This window comes from Colossoma macropomum, unplaced genomic scaffold (genome assembly GCF_904425465.1).
Source record: "Colossoma macropomum unplaced genomic scaffold, Colossoma_macropomum, whole genome shotgun sequence".
NCBI classification, from domain to species: Eukaryota; Metazoa; Chordata; class Actinopteri; order Characiformes; family Serrasalmidae; genus Colossoma; species Colossoma macropomum.
Genome location: NW_023494795.1, coordinates 9,891,109 through 9,910,376, shown reverse-complemented (window position 1 = coordinate 9,910,376; position 19,268 = coordinate 9,891,109). Strand labels below are relative to the sequence as shown.

At 39.8% G+C, this 19,268-nt stretch overlaps 1 protein-coding gene across 1 annotated transcript in view; it reads left to right on the top strand.

The window, feature by feature from the left end:
- vsnl1a (visinin-like 1a) overlaps positions 1–12,275 on the top strand; it is a 38,283-nt gene extending 26,008 nt beyond the window's left edge. The window contains exons 3-4 of the mRNA XM_036581378.1: positions 9,086–9,301; positions 11,808–12,275. Of these exons, the coding sequence (XP_036437271.1) occupies positions 9,086–9,301; positions 11,808–12,005 (414 nt within the window). The 3' untranslated portion in view covers positions 12,006–12,275. The remainder of the gene's footprint in view (positions 1–9,085; positions 9,302–11,807) is intronic.
- Positions 12,276–19,268: the final 6,993 nt, after the last annotated feature.

Here is a 19,268-nt window from a genome sequence, read left to right as displayed (position 1 = left end):
ACACAGTGTTTAAAAACTCCAGCAGCACTGCTGTGTCTGATCCACTCGTACCAGCACAACACACACTAACACACCACCACCACGTCAGTGTCACTGCAGTGCTGAGAATGATCCACCACCCAAATAGTACCTGCTCTGTGAGGGTCCATGGGGGTCCTGACCACTGAAGAACAGGGTAAAAGGGGGCTAACAAAGTATGCAGAGAAACAGATGGACTACAGTCTGTAATCGTAGAACTACAAAGTGCACCTACATAGTAAGTGGAGCTGATAAAATGGGCAATGAGTGTAGAAACAAGTAGAGTTCAAACAGGTCATAATGTTATGCCTGATCGGTGTATATACCCATCATGATAATCAGATTAACTATCACACCAAAAATTCTTGGCAGGTTATCTAGATTAAATCGCACATGTGTATACTGAAGTTCAGGTCTAACCTTTTCTAACTTATTCTAATTTTTAGCCGGGTGCTATAATACATTTAGAGAAATGTGTGTTTTTGTTTGTTAGCTAGATAGCTAACACAAATTTTTGCATATATATCAACACAGCACATTTTCACAAGATAAACATGTAAACTTTGGTTGACTTTACACATGATTCTGTATAAGTGTAGACAATTGTGATTGTGCGTTCACCCTACAGTGCAGTATATCATTTTCTGTTTGTATGACTAAGTGATAGCTACAGCGTCAATACAGCTGGGATGCCAGATAGCTAATCAGCCAATTTAGCTGCTTTAGTCACATAAAATGAACAAAAAAGAAAAGAAAATTGTTAATCACAGTTATTTATATGATCTTTAGCTAAAATTTCATGACCGTGACAGGCTTATTTCCCTGTCTGAAAACTGTTTTTGTCTCAATTCCATGATTCTGTCCCTTCTTGCATTGTGGAATCACAAGGGCCTATTTAATGCACCATGGCTGGATTAGTCTGGAGGTAAAGGGGCTCTATTGTTTGTCCAGAATATCATGGACGGGTGTGAAACCAGCATCCTCTTCTCTGAGGTTGGTTAATCCCAGCATTTTCTGGCCAGTTGACTCAGTCTGAATCATCGGAAAAGACAATAAGACGTACTGTGTTTATAAGCAGTACTCGCAGGCATGCTCACATGGAGATTCGGATCATCTCGAATTTTGACATCTCACTGCGTTGATTATATTTACGCACCTAGCCCCCAGCGCTGACACCTCACTCGATCAGGTTGTGCTTGCATGTGACGCCGGGTCCCCTGATTCAGTCTGTTTTTCAGCTTCTGTGTACGCTCTTGTGTGAAGGAATGTGAAACGGAACACATCGGTGTGGCATAAAAATTGAGAAATTTCACTGTCGCGCAGGCTTGACCCAGTTTTTCCCTTTTTTCTCCTTTTCCTTGTGTTTTACATAACAAAACGTTTCATAACCTGCCAGATTTGCACGGAAGAGCGAATAGAGAGGGGGTGTCGCTGCAGCAGCAGCCGCGGCTCTCCATGACTTGCGCTTTTATTTTTGTTTTGTTTTGTTTTTTTTCTCCTCCCCCTCTCCGTGCATAGAGGAAGGCCAGATGGAGCAGAAGGGCCAGCCCCATGAGAGAGTCACTTCGCATTTGTGCAGGGCACATCATGGAGCCTCCTGATGCACTGCATCTCCTCCAAAACAGTCTGACTGTTTTAGGGGGAGGAAGGGACCATACTGTCTTGGATGGAGGGGGTGTTTTGCTTTTTCTGAGGACACACAGTGTGTGAACTCTCAGGGTTAAATCCTCACAGGGCGAGGTTGAGCTCTAAAAGCTGTCTTTTTCTGACCTGTGCCTGGTCATTGTGTCTGCAGGAGTAGGTTGGGGTTTGGCCATTTTGCAATTGTAGCATCCTTTGGTCTTGTATTTAGTAGCACAGTATGGAATTAAATATTGGCTTATAAAGTAGTACCACATCTCTAGGTGCACTACTATCAATAGCACATAATAATATATATTATAGTAATATATAATAGCATATAATAATAATTATACAACAGTTAGTTCCGGCCAAGCAAGCTGATTGGTTGAGAAGCGTTCTAACTGTTTTTTCACAAACACTGTGTCACTCCACTGAGACACCGTTGCTAAGCAACAACTTTGACAGCTGTGGGAGACGCCCAAGCCATTTGAACATTTTTACTTCTTACTTTGCTCACAAACAGAAAATGGACACTTTTAAGATCACATTTGACCGACAGCTGATTTGGTCAGACTCTGAAGATGAGACTACACTAAATTCCCAAACAAACACCATTCGCCAAACAAAATGGGCTGTAAGATGCTTTACAGACTGGCTGGAACAAAACAACATTGATATTGATCTAGAAAAAAATGACAAAACTGAGCCGAACTTGATATTGTGGCAGTTTTATGGCTCAGTCCGATTTGGTCAGACTCTGAAGATCAGACTACACATTTGACGATTGGTGTTCGGTTCATTTCTGGCTAATTCCAGGCTGTTTAGCTGTTCTTCTGTCACAGCTACTGACTGAAAAGCTGCTCAGTGGTGATGACAGTTTGGGAATTTACTGTAAGGAGCTGGAGAACGAGCTGCTGGCTGTGCAGCGAGTGAGCAGAGCTTGTTACTCTGGCGTAGCAACAAGCTGCTTTTTAAGGAACTATAATTCGGTGGAAGGAACTGCTAACATTAAAACATATTAAATGCCATGTTCATGACCCAATTTATTAATTTCTTACTTTATTTATTTAACTATTGTAAACAACTCAAGGTGGTGTGTTATCACGGCTATGATGATCTACAGCGACCAAGTCACAGCCGTGATGTTATTTCGCGATAACACACTCCCTCTCATGTTCTATTGCTTAAATAATAGCATGTCACAATTGCCACATATTGTGACACATTTAAACACATCCATGAAATACTGTTTTGGTTAGAGGATTTTGCAGCCCAAATACTGTGTTGGTTATAGGATTTTGCAGCCCTCTACAATATCAGTATTGCAAAGGCTAACATCTAACAAATGCCTTATTTCTCAGGCCTGTTATGATCTTGCCGCTCCCATGACTGTTGTGAAATAATTAATTTTTTTATTATTGCTTTTTCATTAAATGCCGAGAGCATCGTTCATGAGCGATTAAGACAGGGCGTCCTAGGTCAGAATTCTGTATATTCACCAAAAGTAGATCAGGATAATGCCAAGCTGTGCAAGTGCAGTAAGAACCCTGCAGTCTGAGACAGGCGTTGTGCTCTTTTTTCTTTATCCGCATTCCCATGTCTCATGTTTTCTTTTGTGCCAAATATGACCACATTTGACTGGCTTTGGGCAGTGTGTTTGCTTTTCGAGCTGCCACTGTGTGGGACCTCTTGTCATCTAAAAGAGGAAGGCAAGTGGAAGGTCATGTCTAATGAATAGTGTTTCTGCAGAGCATTTGGGGAAATCTTTCAACTCCCACAAGTGCTTCTGCAGCAATTTGACCTCGACATATGTTAGCTGAAGTCAGTGGGAAAACTGTCACGTATTCAACGGCCTTCCAGCATCATCAGTTTGAATAACAACACATGCCACCAAACATTCAGTGGCAACTACAGACACTAGCAAAAGACGATCTACCAGAGGCGTTAAGCATACCCATCATCACCATCTGGGATGAAAAAAAGGTTTTGTTATTTTATGCTAGGTGAGGTTTGGATATATATGTTTTTGTAATACATACTGTGATGGTGTTTTGTGTTCAGATTTACCAGTTCAGTTAATCTTGCTGATAATTAAATAGAGAAATCATAAGTATTACTCTATCACTAGGGGATCCTGACAGTGCTGCTACCAAAATAGGCATAAATTACTAATAATACTGCATGCCGCTGATATCAGTGGGGCCTTACACTACACTCTTAAAAAAGATGGTTCTTCGAGGGTCCTTCAGTAAAGAAAGTGGTCCTATATAGAACAATGAACACTCAAAAAACTCTTGGGTTCTTCGCCTTGTGAAAATGTTCTTCAGATTGATGAAGAATGTGCTGTAGACAGTTCTATATAGAACCTTTTTGAAAAGGGTTCTATATCGCACCATAAATGGTTCTGCTATTGTGACGATGTCAAGCTCGTTACAATAGAAGAACCGTTTTTGGTGCTGTATAGAACCATTTTCAAAAAGGTTCTATATAGAACTGTCTACAGCACATTCTTCATCAATCTGAAGAATCTGACAACATGGACAGGCTGCTGACTGGCTACAGCTGCTAAAGGAGAACCCTACACTGGACATTTGTGATATTGTAAACATCTGGCTGTATTGATTTAAAAAAAAACAATATTGTGGTGGGTCCACCAGACCACTGAGTAACAAACACATCAACACCACACAAGGGTTAAGTGTATAAATCACCAGTTGATATATTATGAAATCTGATGCACATGTAGTTACTATTGTACACTGTACACTGTACACTGTTGTTACTAATTCTTTTTTAACTGACTCAGTTGGAGCCAAGTTGATAATACCACCACCCCACACACGCAAGATCAGGGTTTTACCTCCCACCCAGACAGCATCATCACTGATATACCATATCATATACCATATTATGAATATTCACACACAGACTGCTAAACAGACGTCTTTGGGCAAGACTGCATACTTTTCATTCCCCATCTATTGTAAGTGGCTCTAGAGGGTCATTAAAACATTGTATAATCTTTGTAAAAATGTGAATGTTAACAATAATTGTCATGTCTGATTCAGCTGTGTCACTGTAATGTAAAATTAAGATAATCCTTTATTAGTCCCACAAACTGGTAAATTTCAAATTAATCAGTGACCCACCTTTAACGTGTCTTACACGTATTTCATTTGTCTTTTGATATTGGTATTGGCTACAACAAGGTGTTAATTATCTGTATTGTTATTGGGCCAGAAATTCTGTGTTGGCGCGTCCCCTTCAATTTGATGCCTACACGCACACACACACACACACACACACACACAGAAAAACATTCTCCCCACCGTCCTCCCCCACTGAACTCTCTCTTTATTCAGGGACACAGTTTTATAAGAAAAACACAGCTATTTCATTGCTCACCCTTTGAACATGGCATCTGCTTCTAAGCGTTCACAGTTTCTAATTAGATGATTACAGGATTCTCTAATTACACCCTGATGAATCAACATATTCATTAAAACCCGCAACAGACTCTAACTTCTGTTTTCTTGCTTTCTGATTTGGGATCAGGATTTGTAACTAAATGCACCATGAGCATAGCACGTACTAGGCCACATCCTAGATCAGCCCATCTATTCCAAGATTCCTTATAAATACAGATGAGCTCTTTGATGATAAGATTCTCCTACTCAGATAAAATCTCAATAACAGAGATATGCCAGGGTGATTGCTTTCCCTCCCTGCACTGAATTGGATCATTTTGTGCACATATTCAGGAGAGGCTTTAAATTATCATCAGCAAAAACACATTCCGTCTTGTTTGGTTGCTCGTTGGGTCGGAAATTGGTGTTGTCTCAGGCATGCTGAGGGGAGATGCATAAGCAGTTTGTGCCCACAGTGGCTGCTCATTAGCCGAGATACACCGTGATATCAGAATTATTTTGGTGTCCGCACATATTTGCTTAAAAATATATCAGCATCAGACAGATGTTTAGATTTTACCAGCATTTTAAACGGGTATTTTCTTAAACTGAAGAACACAGTGTTTAGGTGATGCTGGGCTGGTAGCTGCATTTTATTTATTTTACTGCATTTGTAAATCGGATATTGCCCCATATTGATGCATCCCTAATCATCAGTGGTGTAAATCTGACTTCACGATGATTTGATTTGATTACGATTCTTTAGGAAACAATTCAGGGTATCATGAAATCTCACCGCGACTGAATTTGAGGCTGGGGGCTCCCGAGTGGCGCAACCGTCTAAGCGTTGGCCCTGTCATCAGGAGATCATGAGTTCGATCCCTGGTGATGCTACAGCCATCCATAGCCGGGAGTCCAAGAGAGCACAATTGACCTCGCTCTCTGTGGGTGGGTAGGATGGCCCTCCCCTCTCCCCCCATCACTCAATGCTATGCTAGTCAGCGCAGGCGTCTGTTAGCTGACATAACAGATCTGGCAGTTGGCACTTTCCTCCGAGCGCGTTCAACTGTCCAATGACATTGCATGAGCGGCAGTTTGAAAAGAAGCCGTGGCGCTTCACAGGTCTCGGAGGAAGCCTGTGCTAGTCTTCACCCTCCTAGCGTTGGTAGTATCGTGTGATTTGGGAAGTCCTAACTAGTGGGTGGAATTGGAAACGACTAAATTGGGGAGAAAATAGGGTAAAAAAAACTACAAGGCTGAATTTAGCTTCTTTTTTCACAGCTTCTTGTTTGAATATTTGTGTTCCACCTTAAATGGTGCAGCAGCTGTGACTAGCTATCACAAACATTAGCAAACGAGACAAAATACCGACCTGTCTGTTCTGTAAAACAGCAAAAGTAATTTAATGTTACTCAGCTTTCAAGCGAAAACAGATAAACCTCCTCATATCAGGCCTTTCAACCCTTCATGAAGCTGAAGTCGGCTGCTTGTTTGAATTTTCCTGTTCCACCGTAAACAGCGCAGAAGTTCAGAACATGACTGCTGCACCACTTAAGGTGGAACGGGAAAAGTCGAACAAAAAGCTGGCGAATGTCCTGAGAAAATGTCCTCAGAAAAATGTTACCAGCATTAAATTAATAATTAGGATATCCTGATAGCTGAAGTCAGTTCAGTATCAGGTATGAGCAGTGATATTAAGCTGAGTCTGTACTGGATTAGCCTGAGTGCATGTACGTTTGTAGATCTTTTCAAATCAAACTAAAAGGAAAGCTCTGTCGTGTTTCAGTGAGCATCAGATGAAGAACAGAGAACTGCAGGGAAACCTGCTGATTTTGTTCTGAATTCTTTTTATCTGCCCTCAGTCTGTACTTGGAAATATACACTGACAAAACCTGCTTAAGGAGGCTGCCAGTCTAATGACTTGAATTTAGTGTGCAGTAGCTTTAGTTCACATGTAGCAATATTTATATTTCAACTCTTTAACGACCTCGTAATTCAGAGGATCCAGTGGTATTTAAGAGAAGAATGTTGACAGGACAAAATGTATCGTGTTCTGAATATTTTTATTTAACACAGGATTCGATAGAGGCGATTTTTGGAAAACCCTATTCATTCTAGCCATAAAGAAATGGAGCTTAGACCTGGAGTTCCTAATATGGACATAAGAGCATGGAGCAGACTACAAAATGATGACACGACTACAGTGGTCTATACGCGAAGCTTTGCCTGCTCACCACACTTATTTTCAAGAAGTAGCACATTGCAATAAAACTGTAAAAACTAAAATAGATATTTTTACTATGTATTCTAATGTATTTTTACATTTGAAAATAGCTTAAGAATTATACTGAAATACGATCAGTTGTAACAATCCAGTGTTTCGTCTACAATAATGTGGGACCAAACTCGTGTGCTGCTCGACTTGGGTAAGATACAGACATTAGGATCTAACAGGCAGGCTAACGTTTTTGTTGGTAGAATGGTCCAAATAAATTAACTGACTATAAACAAACTCCTACAGTCAATCACAATTATATTTCTGAAAATAAACATGCAGATAAGGTATAACGTAGTGTATTCACATGTATAGTGTATTTTAAAAATAATTCTGCTCAATGATAATACACTGGCCCCCATGCGTTTAACGACACCACATACATATTACAACACATGGTAACTGTGAAGGGTCTACCACCCAGCCTGAAAAAAACATCTAGGGGAAACACTGCAATCTGAAATCGATGAAGTGATCATCCCCCCATGAAGAGGAGTGATGCGCTGTGCTGCTTGTGCTGCGGCACTCGGAGCCTTTTTGCAGCTCAGGTCCGCATTGCAGCCCACTCCCGCAGCGCAGCGAGGCCACCAACCGCACTGGGAGCTGATGGCATAGTGATGGCAAACACACTACACACAGCACACAGAGTATCCTGTATGAAACAATATCACACCGTAGCCACCAACACTAATAATTGTACATTAGTATGCAAAAGATTCAACACCCCTGGTCAGATTAAAAGTAAAAATAAATGAATGCATCCTCAACAGAGGACACACTTTTGCACATTTTAATGCACAATTACTGTTTGTTTCCTGAATTTAGATTTGAAAAAAAAAATAAAATAAAACATTAAATGTGGCCTGTACAAAAGTTATGGCACATTTTACATGCATGTGTTATGTAATATGCATGTTATGTAATATGTTAAGCTCAAAATAAATGTATAGAAATTGTGTAAAATAGTGTATTCACATGTATAATGTATTTTTAAAATAATTCTGTGATGATACTACAGTGGCCCCCATGTGTTTGAAGACACCACATACGCATGACAACACTGGTAGCTACCACATAGCCTGATATATATACATCGCTGTAGTCGGAAGAAAACCTCATATCACCAAAATGGTAACTTTACAGGAGAAGGAAAAAACATACTTTACTTTTAACGCAAGTCAATGGAACCAGACTTTTTTGGCAAGTCATTTTGGGTCAAATTTACACAATGTAAAGAGCAACAGGTGTTTTTAATTTATGTCAAAAGATTCGAGATTTTCTTCAGCAGTGATATTGCTGTATAATATATATATATATATATATATATATATATATATATATATATATATATATATATATATATATATTTGTAAAGTAAAAATAATAAAATAATGCATATATAAATAAAATGTGGCATATGTGAAAGTTATGGCACATTTTACATTGTATATGTGGTGTTATGGTAACATATTAAACTCAACAAATAAATTGTGTCATAAAATCTGCAGAAAATGACATATTTAAGTGTGTTCCATGTAGAGGATGTGCTAACTTATTTTCACATAGGTGTCCAGGGTGTTTAAACTTTTGCATACGACTGTTCATTTGAAACTGAAGCGCTATACGTTAATCCCCACAGTTGCTGTGTGATCAAATCACAGTTATACAAATCCAACGTGCTGGAGTTCGGAGCAGAAACAACAAAAAGTGTCAGTGTCCAGTCACCACTGGAGCTCACCATATCTTCTCCTCTCTCTTCCAGTTTTTCCCCTATGGTGATGCATCAAAGTTTGCCCAGCACGCCTTCCGGACCTTCGACAAGAATGGAGATGGAACCATCGACTTCAGGGAGTTCATCTGCGCCCTGTCCATCACATCGCGAGGCAGCTTCGAACAGAAACTCAACTGGGCCTTCAACATGTACGATCTGGATGGAGATGGCAAGATCACACGAGTGGAGATGCTGGAGATCATTGAAGTACGTATAGACACTTCCATGAATAGCCTAACAATCATGGAAAAGTGCTTACCAGTGCAGTGCTGTGTCTGAGACATCTGAACATTGAAATCTTCAGTTCTGATCTTTGGTTGTAAGAAGGAATGATCAGCATTCTCCACAGCACACATGAACATGATGCTGTAGTAGTTCAGAAAACAGATTAATGAGCATTATTAGAAGCATGTGCAGTGTTTGTGTTCTTATGTAGATTAAAATAAGAAATTGGCTGTCACTAAACATAGAAAAAGTAGATAGAAATCAAATCTAATTTGCTATTTATTATTTAGTATAATAAGTATTAATGAGTATTTAGTCCTCTTTCTTACCAGCTGCCATGGAATGCTTAGCACCACGAATCCCAAGTGGTCTTATAAAGCTATTAGGCTACTTTATGACTTTTAGGTGTTCCGATTGATTCCACTGCAAAAGTGTCAGCTGGCTAGCCAATAGATTAGAGGTTGTAAAGAAAATCCATTAATGGTATGATCTGTGATTTTGATGCTTCGGATTCCACAAAACCTTTGTCGCTAATATTAGCTAAGGAGAAGACGGGCTTCTCCATCAGTAGGCCTTTTACCTCAAATGCTATCCTCCCACTTCTTCATTTATTATTAGAAAACTAAAGATTTCAACTTAAACACATTGGAGAAAGTCTTAATCAAGGCTTCTGTCAAATGAAATGCGTGATCATTTCAAGTTTTGCCTTTATAGACATAAATCTATAAAAATGATAAAATATCAGATGAGCTCCTTTCAGATTTGATCTTCTGTCACTGCATGCCATGAACATACGGTTTAGCAGTAATAGGCCCTTTTCACAAGAAACAGAAGTGCATAAACACTGGGTAAAACAAATTTCACTATTGCTTTACGGATAGTTACTAACCTCAGAAATATAGGCGTTCATATCACTTCAGCTCACCACAGAGAAGTGTGTCTCTTTATCTTTGTCGTAGTTTCCAAGATTGAAATTTGAGGATGTGTCCAGAATTGTTGGAGAACCAAACACCCAACAATGCAGGAGTCCAAACTAAATAAAAGGCATAAATGCTTCGTGAAAAAAATCCTTCACAGCTATCAGTGTATAGTAACATCAGCAAACATCTACAGAGCAATAAATTGATGAATAGGTGAAAATAACTATAACCAAAATGCTAGATTAGCGTTTGCTCAAGTTTACGTTACCTGGAGACAATAAAGTAACTGGCAAAAAGCTAAACATCCACACATTCCGGCAGGGGGGCGTGTTGGGTTGTCATGATCTGTGGCATCACTGTAGATGTTTCTACATCCCACCCGAGCACTCACTCTCTCAGCTACTGACGATTTTTGAGGGTGAAAACTGTTCCTCTAAAAGTGGCTGTAGCACCAACTTTAAACGATGAACCTCATTCAGTGTAACGTTAGTCAGTGGCAGTGAAATGCCGACAGAGAGGTTCTTTTCCTCCATATGACAGTTTTTTCCTTTATTAATTGCACAAACCCATTTTTCCTCTGCTCATGGTCAGCTGACACATCGCTAAAACTGAGATAAGGCTGTTTTTGCTTCAGGCTCGAACATTTGAGTAAGCTGCACACGCTCTACTTGTCATCATTGTCATTGTCGTTGCTGAAGCGGAAGCAGCGTCACCCTGCAGTGACTACTTTCACCAGAAAAACTTTAGAAATGTGAAAAGAGCCTATTCACATACCAAAAGGGGACAGCTGCAGTGAATAAATGAAAGCTTGTAGCCATCATCAAGTCATCACACCTGCCCCAAACCTGAGCTGTTAAGCATTCTCAAATAGACTTGCATGTGTGGTTTCTGATGCTGTATAACATACTGTTATTAATAAAAATGGATAAGTATGATCAAAATTTAGACTTCAAATTGCTGCTTCCACTGTTTTTAGCTATGCTATACATACTTTGTCCATTATCATAGAAAGCAGTATGTCATACGGTGTCAGAAATCACATAAGCAAATCTATGAGACATTTACTAACTCAGCCCCTTTAGGTATGGATTTGATGGGGTTTATCGCTGTTGTCGGAAGAAAACAAATCTCCCAAATGGTAACTTTACAGGAAAAGAAAAAACCTTTACTTTTAACGTAAGTCAATGAAACCAGACTTTTTTCCAAGTTATTTTGTGCCGTTGCTTTTAGCCCATTTACACACAATGTAAAGAGCAACAGGCATTTTCAAATTATGTTAAAAAATGAAAAACGTTTTCTTCCAACAGCAGCAATATGCTTCCATTACCTGTTAGCAACATCAGCCTGGTGGCAAAAGCACAAAACTACAGAGGCAAACGTTGGACCTCAAACATGTCATGTCTGATCAATTGCGATTGGGCTAAGGGGAAAACAGAGTAAATTTGATTTTGGCCAAACGGCAAGTTTGAGAGCAGAACATGAAAATGAGTTATGCGTGTGTGGAGAGCTGTAAATTGCCCATAATCATAATCATCATAAGGCTCACTCTCATCTCTCTTGCTCGACAGGCGATTTACAAGATGGTGGGCACCGTGATCATGATGAAGATGAACGAGGACGGTCTGACGCCCGAGCAGCGGGTCGACAAAATCTTCAGCAAGATGGATAAGAACAACGACGACCAGATCACGTTGGAGGAGTTCAAAGAGGCAGCAAAGAGTGACCCGTCCATTGTATTACTGCTGCAGTGCGACCTGCAAAAATGAGGCCGGCGTCTGGGGGAACGCCACAGGACTGCACAGAAGATTAATGTTCCATTCAGTTTGCAGCTATTTCCACTGATAAAAAAAAATTGCTTGGACTACCTTTCAATGGATCCGCTTCCTGTGTTTGAAACACTTGTGTGCATGAGAATGTTCTTTGCTAACAAGTTTTACACATGCACGCACACAAACACACACATATACAGACACTACAAGCTCATACACACATACAGAACATGTCACGCACAAATAGAGTTATACAAATATAAATATATTCATATAAATATATAAATATAAGTTGTTAAACTGCCAAAATGTGAAGTGTGCAAAAGTACTTTCCATACAGTCTCATTCCACTGAAGCTTGCGCATCATCGATGTGCTCTATTGAATTAAGCTACTATTTATTGTTCGACTTTACTGATGCTAGCTACGTGTATCATAATACTGTGTGACGTCAGCCAAATCAGTTCCTATGGTAATGGTAACTGTTTCAGATTAATCATTTATACGTTGTTCGAGTGGACTGAGAACAGATTCTTTTCCGTCTTGCTTTCACATTCAAACATGCTTGTACTGTTGGTGAATATGAAAAAAAGTAGTTTATGTGCATGCCACTAGGTCTGCCTTAAAGAAAACTCTCATACTAAAGAAAAACAGAAGACAAAGCCTTATTAAAAAAAGAGCGAACCTTTTGGTCCGTATAACTGAAACAATAGGAAGAACTGTTTCCCTAGGATATGCAAATCCTGTGATGATGCGAGGGATGTTTTATTGCAATCCATTCATCAATTTTCAATTTGGTTTCTGGCACCCATGGGATAATGGTCTCCAGTGGTTTCCTCATGTCGTTTATAGCCGTCTGGCTGGTATTGTGTGCACAGTGTGAAACAGGAGAACTGAATGTGGCTGATAACGCAATGAGGAAAAAAACAACAAAGGTGAAATGTATGTCTGTATGTTCGTTCCCAACAGGAGTACCACTGTTGTACAGCTCGTGCAAAATATTCCCTTATTAGTTTTAACTGCAAGCTACTTGTGCAATATGGCTCCACTTAATTTCTCCATGCTGGTCCCCCAAGATGTAGGGCTGCATATCACTGTGCAGAACTGCCAGTTGGTTTTGAACAAACTGTTGCTTGGAAAGAGGTTTTCAAACAGCCTCATTCAGTTGGAAATGACAGGAAATATCACAGTTCCTTCACTGGAATCACAGTTTTCCCAAAGCTGCTATGTATTGTCTGTCTGCAAGTGTTATTTAAAGGTGCAGTGTGTAGGATTTAGGGGGATCTATCAGCAGAAATGGAATATAATATACAAAACCATGTTTTCATCAGTGTATAATCACCTCTAACTGTGAATCGTTGTTATAGACCATTTTCACACTTCCATGTTTGTTAATGCGGAAGAGTAAATAATAGCGTTAAACGGCTTCCGGTCGTGCTGTAAACAAAGGCTGAAATCATCACTGCGTTCCTAATACACCGATAATTCAACTAAACAGCCAAACTGACTCCTCTCCACTGTAGCTGTTGGTGATTAGTAACTGTAGAAATACGATGCTGCGTCTCTGAGCTGGTTATGGTGTTCAGGACACTTGCTAATGTTGCTGATGTTTACATGGACTGAGAAGGAAAAACTAAACCTGTTGACCTTTTTCTCCACCAAAATGAAGCGCAGTGAGTGCAGATCTGTTTAGGGATGTGAATGGAGCCCTGCTGGTGACATCCTGTATAAATAAAAATAATGCGTGGCCACGACTTAGTAAGGCGTGTTAATGAGATGATTAAGTCGAGGCCATGACTTAATAAAGCCTGGGAACAAGATCCTAATGCGTGGCCACCATGTAGTAAGGCGTGGGAACGAGATCCTAATGCGTGGCCACCACGTAGTAAGGCGTGGGAACGAGATCCTAATGCATGGCCACGACTTAGAAAGCCGTGATCTCGTTCCCACGCTTTACTAAGTCATGGCCACGACTTAATCAACTCATTCCCACGCCTTACTAAGTTGTGGCCACACTTTAGGATCTTGTTCCCACGCGTTAATAAGGTGTGGCCGCGCATTATTTTTATTTACACAGGATGTCACCAGCAGGGCTCCGTAGATGTGTGATGCGGTGTTGAACATTATAATCCGCTCCGCAAAACCTGTCTCAGGCAAATTCCTCTCGGTTCTGATGTGGATTTTCGCGGAATACATTCCGCCGTCTGAACGCAGCTGCTTTGACACGGAGATGCGCTTTCAGACGTGGGATGCGTGGCTATGTTGTCTGCCGCAGCGAACTATGTTTACCGGGCTGCCCCTGAGTTCCGCACAGTGGAGTCCACAGCGGCGGATGCGCAGATTCATACAGAGTTCAGATGTTTTTAGGTTTTGCGTGACGTGCTTTAGCCATGACAGGCTAGCCTTCTGCTCATATTAGAGTAACTACCACACAAGTAAACTGCTCTCCTATCAATCGAGCTGAGGCCGAAGAACGATTTTTGAGGGATGCTGAAAACCAGCGACCCTCTATTGACGCTCTGTTAAACGGTGCAGGTGGATGTTTGATAACGCCACTATTTACAGCCGGATGTGACGACGCAGTGACTGTGGAAAAGGTCCATTGTTAGCGTGGAATGAGCACGCGCCGCTGTGACGCAGTCGGCCTTCAAATGCAGCTATGGACGCAGCTATAGAGAGCGGGTCCTCTTCCAGCTGAGGCCACCATGTTGCGCTGCCATGTTTCTGCAGTAGCCCAGAACAGACAAACCAAACACCGGCTTTAGAGAGCGCCTTTCACGTTTTTACGTTGAAGCGACAGCTTGAATTTGGTGGCGCTATAGCACTGGTTATAAGACCATTTTGTGTTGCGAGAAGTTTGAGAACCCAAACTCTTCCGAACGGAGGATCATGCTTATTGTTTAGCACAAGAAAAAGCGAAGAAGGGTGAATCCTCATCGATCAAGATGGCAAAACATGAAGCAAAACGAAATTGGCACAGCTGACAGCAGAAAACCTGGAAACGGAGGGGTGAGGGAGGGGTATTGAGTTGGTTGCAGTCTGCAGCGTCACCACTAGATGCCACCCAATCTTACACACTGCACCTTTAAGGCTTCTTATTCTTACCTGTGACAGTTAACACAGAATCTAATGACCAGTGTCTTTATGAGAGGGAAATCTAACAGAGACAAGTCGTTTGATGTGTCTGCGAGTAAACGTGTCTATTCAAGCTTTGGAGCTTTGCCCAGCCCAATGTCATCATTAGCATGTTGTCATCATTACACATGCCCTATTCTCTGCATCAGATGCTTATTTATTTATTTATTACCTGACTGACTGATCAGACGGTCAGCGTGAACAAATCTGTGATTCCATGTCATGAATAAAAGCTTTACACACATGCATTATTTTCACATAATGTTTACCTAACTGGCCTGTCACCAAATTCATACAATGGCAACTGGTTAAATTTTGAATTATTTTGTACATGTAGCATGTATTGTGCCCCTGATGCCATGGCTGCACTACTCCTTGTGTTGTGGTTTAAACTAATAAAATGATATATGGGCTTTTTTCTCAACGTGTGAGTTCCATTAAGGAAATGCTGTTAAGGTTAATGAGGCAGATATTGTTAAAGATAAACATTAAAAATAGGTTTAGTCTCGGGTTAAACATGCAGTCTGTCATCTTTCTACCACAAGATGTCAGTAAGGAGCTTCTAAAGGCTGGAGGGGAACCGTGTGACTTGGGTCCGGATTCATGAAAGTGTCTTAAGAAAGAAAATCTTCCTGAATGTGCGATTTTTCCTTAACTTCAATCTTAAGAAAAAGTTATGAAAAAACATGCTATTCCTCAAAAACCTTTTAAGAGTTCTCTTATTTTTTTTCTTAACTATTTTCTAAAGAACAATTCTAAGAACAAGAGTTATTCTTGAAATGTTCTTAAATGTTTTCTTAACCTTTGACAGCCTCACACTTGCCTCAGGCTGTAAGAGCTGATGAGGATCTGTATTTATCAAACTCGGGCGCTGCCTCTGCTGCTTCTGCTGTCACCCCACAATTATCGTATTATCGGATTTTCATTTCTGTTGGCTGTTTCTTCCACCACCACCTTTAGTTCTTGTTCACCAAAAACTTGGTTTGATGTATTTCCTCCATTTTGCCCCTCTGAGTAGATTAAATAATGTAAATAACAGTTAATACAAATTAAAAATGTATCTCGTGGTGTTTATGGGAAGCTGTAAAAAGCACCAGAGCCCACATAAGAAAACAATGAAGATTTTTAAGAAAATATAAAGAGCTCATTAAGACTATTTAAGAGAATATTTATTGAAGAACTTTAGCATTTAAGGACATTCTGAAGAATTTTTTAGATGGATGGATGGATGGTTGGATGGATGGATAGATAGGTAGACAGACACAGATAGATAGATAGATAGATAGATAGATAAATAGATGATAGATTATAGATAGATGATAGATTTATAGATAGATGATAGATAAATAGTTTATAGATGGATAATAGATTATTGATAGATAGATAGATAGATAAATAGATTTATAGATAGATGATAGATAAATAGATTATAGATAGATAGATAATAGATAGATTATTGATAGATAGATAGATAGATGATAGATTTATAGATAGATGATAGATAAATAGATTATAGATAGATAGATAATAGATAGATTATTGATAGATAGATGGATCACTTTTTAATCCCAGAGGGAAATTCTTCTATTGCAGCAGTACAAAGCACAGTAAAGAGCAGAATAAACGGAATATTGCCGTAAAATAATTAATGGAATAAAATATACTGAACAATAAACAATAAGTGTGATGTGTGATGCATACACAAAATGTCAGCGCAAGATCAGATATGACATCAGATCAGCTATCAGATATCAGATAGTGTTTGTCTTAACAACCATCGCAAGTTTTTCCTAAGAAAGCTTTGTGAATCCGGCGCTGGGTATATTTTCCTTACATTCTGCCGTTTTTGTGTCTTTACGTCATATCAAACTGAGATCTTAACTGTAGTTCCTTCACTGTGAGGGATTTACACTGATCTGAGATCAGTTCGGCACTTTTCGTTAAAGGCCTAATGATCAAACGGTTTAACAGGAAAATTCACAGATTTTTTAAAACTTCTGTACGCTTGAAGAGTTGAGATGTAAACAAAGTCATTCAGAGTGATTTAATGTTAAATGCTCCATTCTAGAGAACAGCTGGTTTTACATCATAGATGGTTCTTCTCTATGATGTAAAACCAGCTGTTTATGGTTCTTTAAAGAATCCTTTTAGAAATGGTTCTGCATAGCACCAAAAAGGGTTCTACTGTTGAACGCTTTTTGCTAAGACTTATTCATAGTGGTAGTGATAGGAACCAGACGCTCAAAGCAATATACTTTTAAAGCCAGTTCATAAGTACATGAAACTGTTACAGATATGCTGCCTTGTATATGTAGTTTTACAGTAGTTTTGAGCTTTTTTGTTTATTTAGTTTAGTTTATTGGACATTAAAAGCAAGTATAACATGTCCGCATGTTTGTCAATGACAAGTCAGGATGGTCTCAGGGTTATTGTGGACCTTGATATAACAAAGCTATCAAACAAAGCGTTTATTATATCAACAGCAGGCAGCATCCATACAGCGGACACACATCCAAATAGTTAAATAAATAAATAAATAAATATCAGTGAGGCATTTTTCTGGTGTCTGCTTGTTTATTTTGTTACTAAAACTATTGGGATTAATCTCAACAAGCAGACTGTTCCATTCAGGCTCTGCTGAAGACTCTCTGACAGAGCTCAGTCGCCACTGTGATCAGTCTAGTTAAACTAAGATCCACAATATTATGTCTTGTAATGTAAATGTATTTTCAGTAATGTGGGAAAAACAGTTTTCCAGGTAGTTTAAGGCAGTACTGAGATAAAGTTTTGGCCTAAAATCTGTTTTTAAAAAACCTTTCAAGAAGGAGAGGTCACTGCACAAAAAGCGTCTTTTTATGTTCACCACAATTTTACCATTACTGACCTTATATAAACTCAGAAGGCCTTATTCACTTTGGGCCAAAGAAAATAGAGAAACTGGCAACGTGGCACATAGTGCAGTCATGCACACAATTAAATTAAGGGAATGCTGAAATTTCAAGTGGAAGAATGCATTTTTCATATCAGGCCGCAGAAATTCCATATCCCAGATAGAGAACCAGTTGCCAGCTGTAAGGAAAACCTAGTTTTTGGTCTGGCCCAAACCAATGTAATAATTTTAAAATGACTGGTAATGTGTTTTCCCAAGTAATGCTGCACACAGTTAAATTAAAAGCTGAAATTCTCTATTGACTTTGACGGCTTTAATGGCAATGTGCCAGAAAAATAAAAGAAATCGTCCGAAGAGAGCAAACATCCCTTCCTCAGGACAATGTCGTAGTCAGTGCTATAACTAAAAATAACTGGCAACATGGTATACTGAGCAATAGTGCATATAGATTAATATAATCTTCTATGGAATTTCTCTGGCCCAAAGTAAATAATGCTTTCTATATCCACCTGGGCAGCACAGTGGCGCAGTGGGTAGCGCTGTTGCCTCACAGCGAGAATGGCCTGGGTTTGATTCCTGGCTGGGCGACCAGGGTCATTTCTGTGTGGAGTTTGCATGTTCCCCCGTGTGCGCGTGGGTTTCCTCCCACAGTCCAAAAACATGCATTTAAGCTAACTGGACATGCTGAATTGCCCCTAGGTGAGTGTGTGTGATTGTGTATGTCTGTCTGTCTGCACTGCAATGGACTGGCGACCTGTCCAGGGTGTATCCTGCCTTCTGCCCAATGACAGCTGGGATAGGCTCCAGCACCCCACCGTGACCCAGAAGGATAAGCGGTTTAGATGATGTATGTATCCACCTGGAATTTCAGTTTTCCATATACTCTTTTTTTGTGGGCACCACTTCTCTATGTGCCATGTTGCCAGTTACCACACTAAAACCAAGCTTTTCTTACAGGGACAGATGGTTTTCCGTTTGGAATCTGTCTCACCGCATGTGAATAACTCCCTCTGTAATTTCAGCTTCCTGTTCATTTACTTTTATGAAATATTGCTCATTGTGCCATATTGCCAGCTACTTCAGAGACTGGAAAATACTGCTTAATCTAAATCAGATTAGCCTGAAATCTAATTCAGGAAGCTCCAAAAGTTCCAAAACGCACTTCGTCATATTCTTCATAACTTTCATATTTCATAAGCTACATTCAGAAGGTGGGGGTCGTATGAGAGCTGTAAC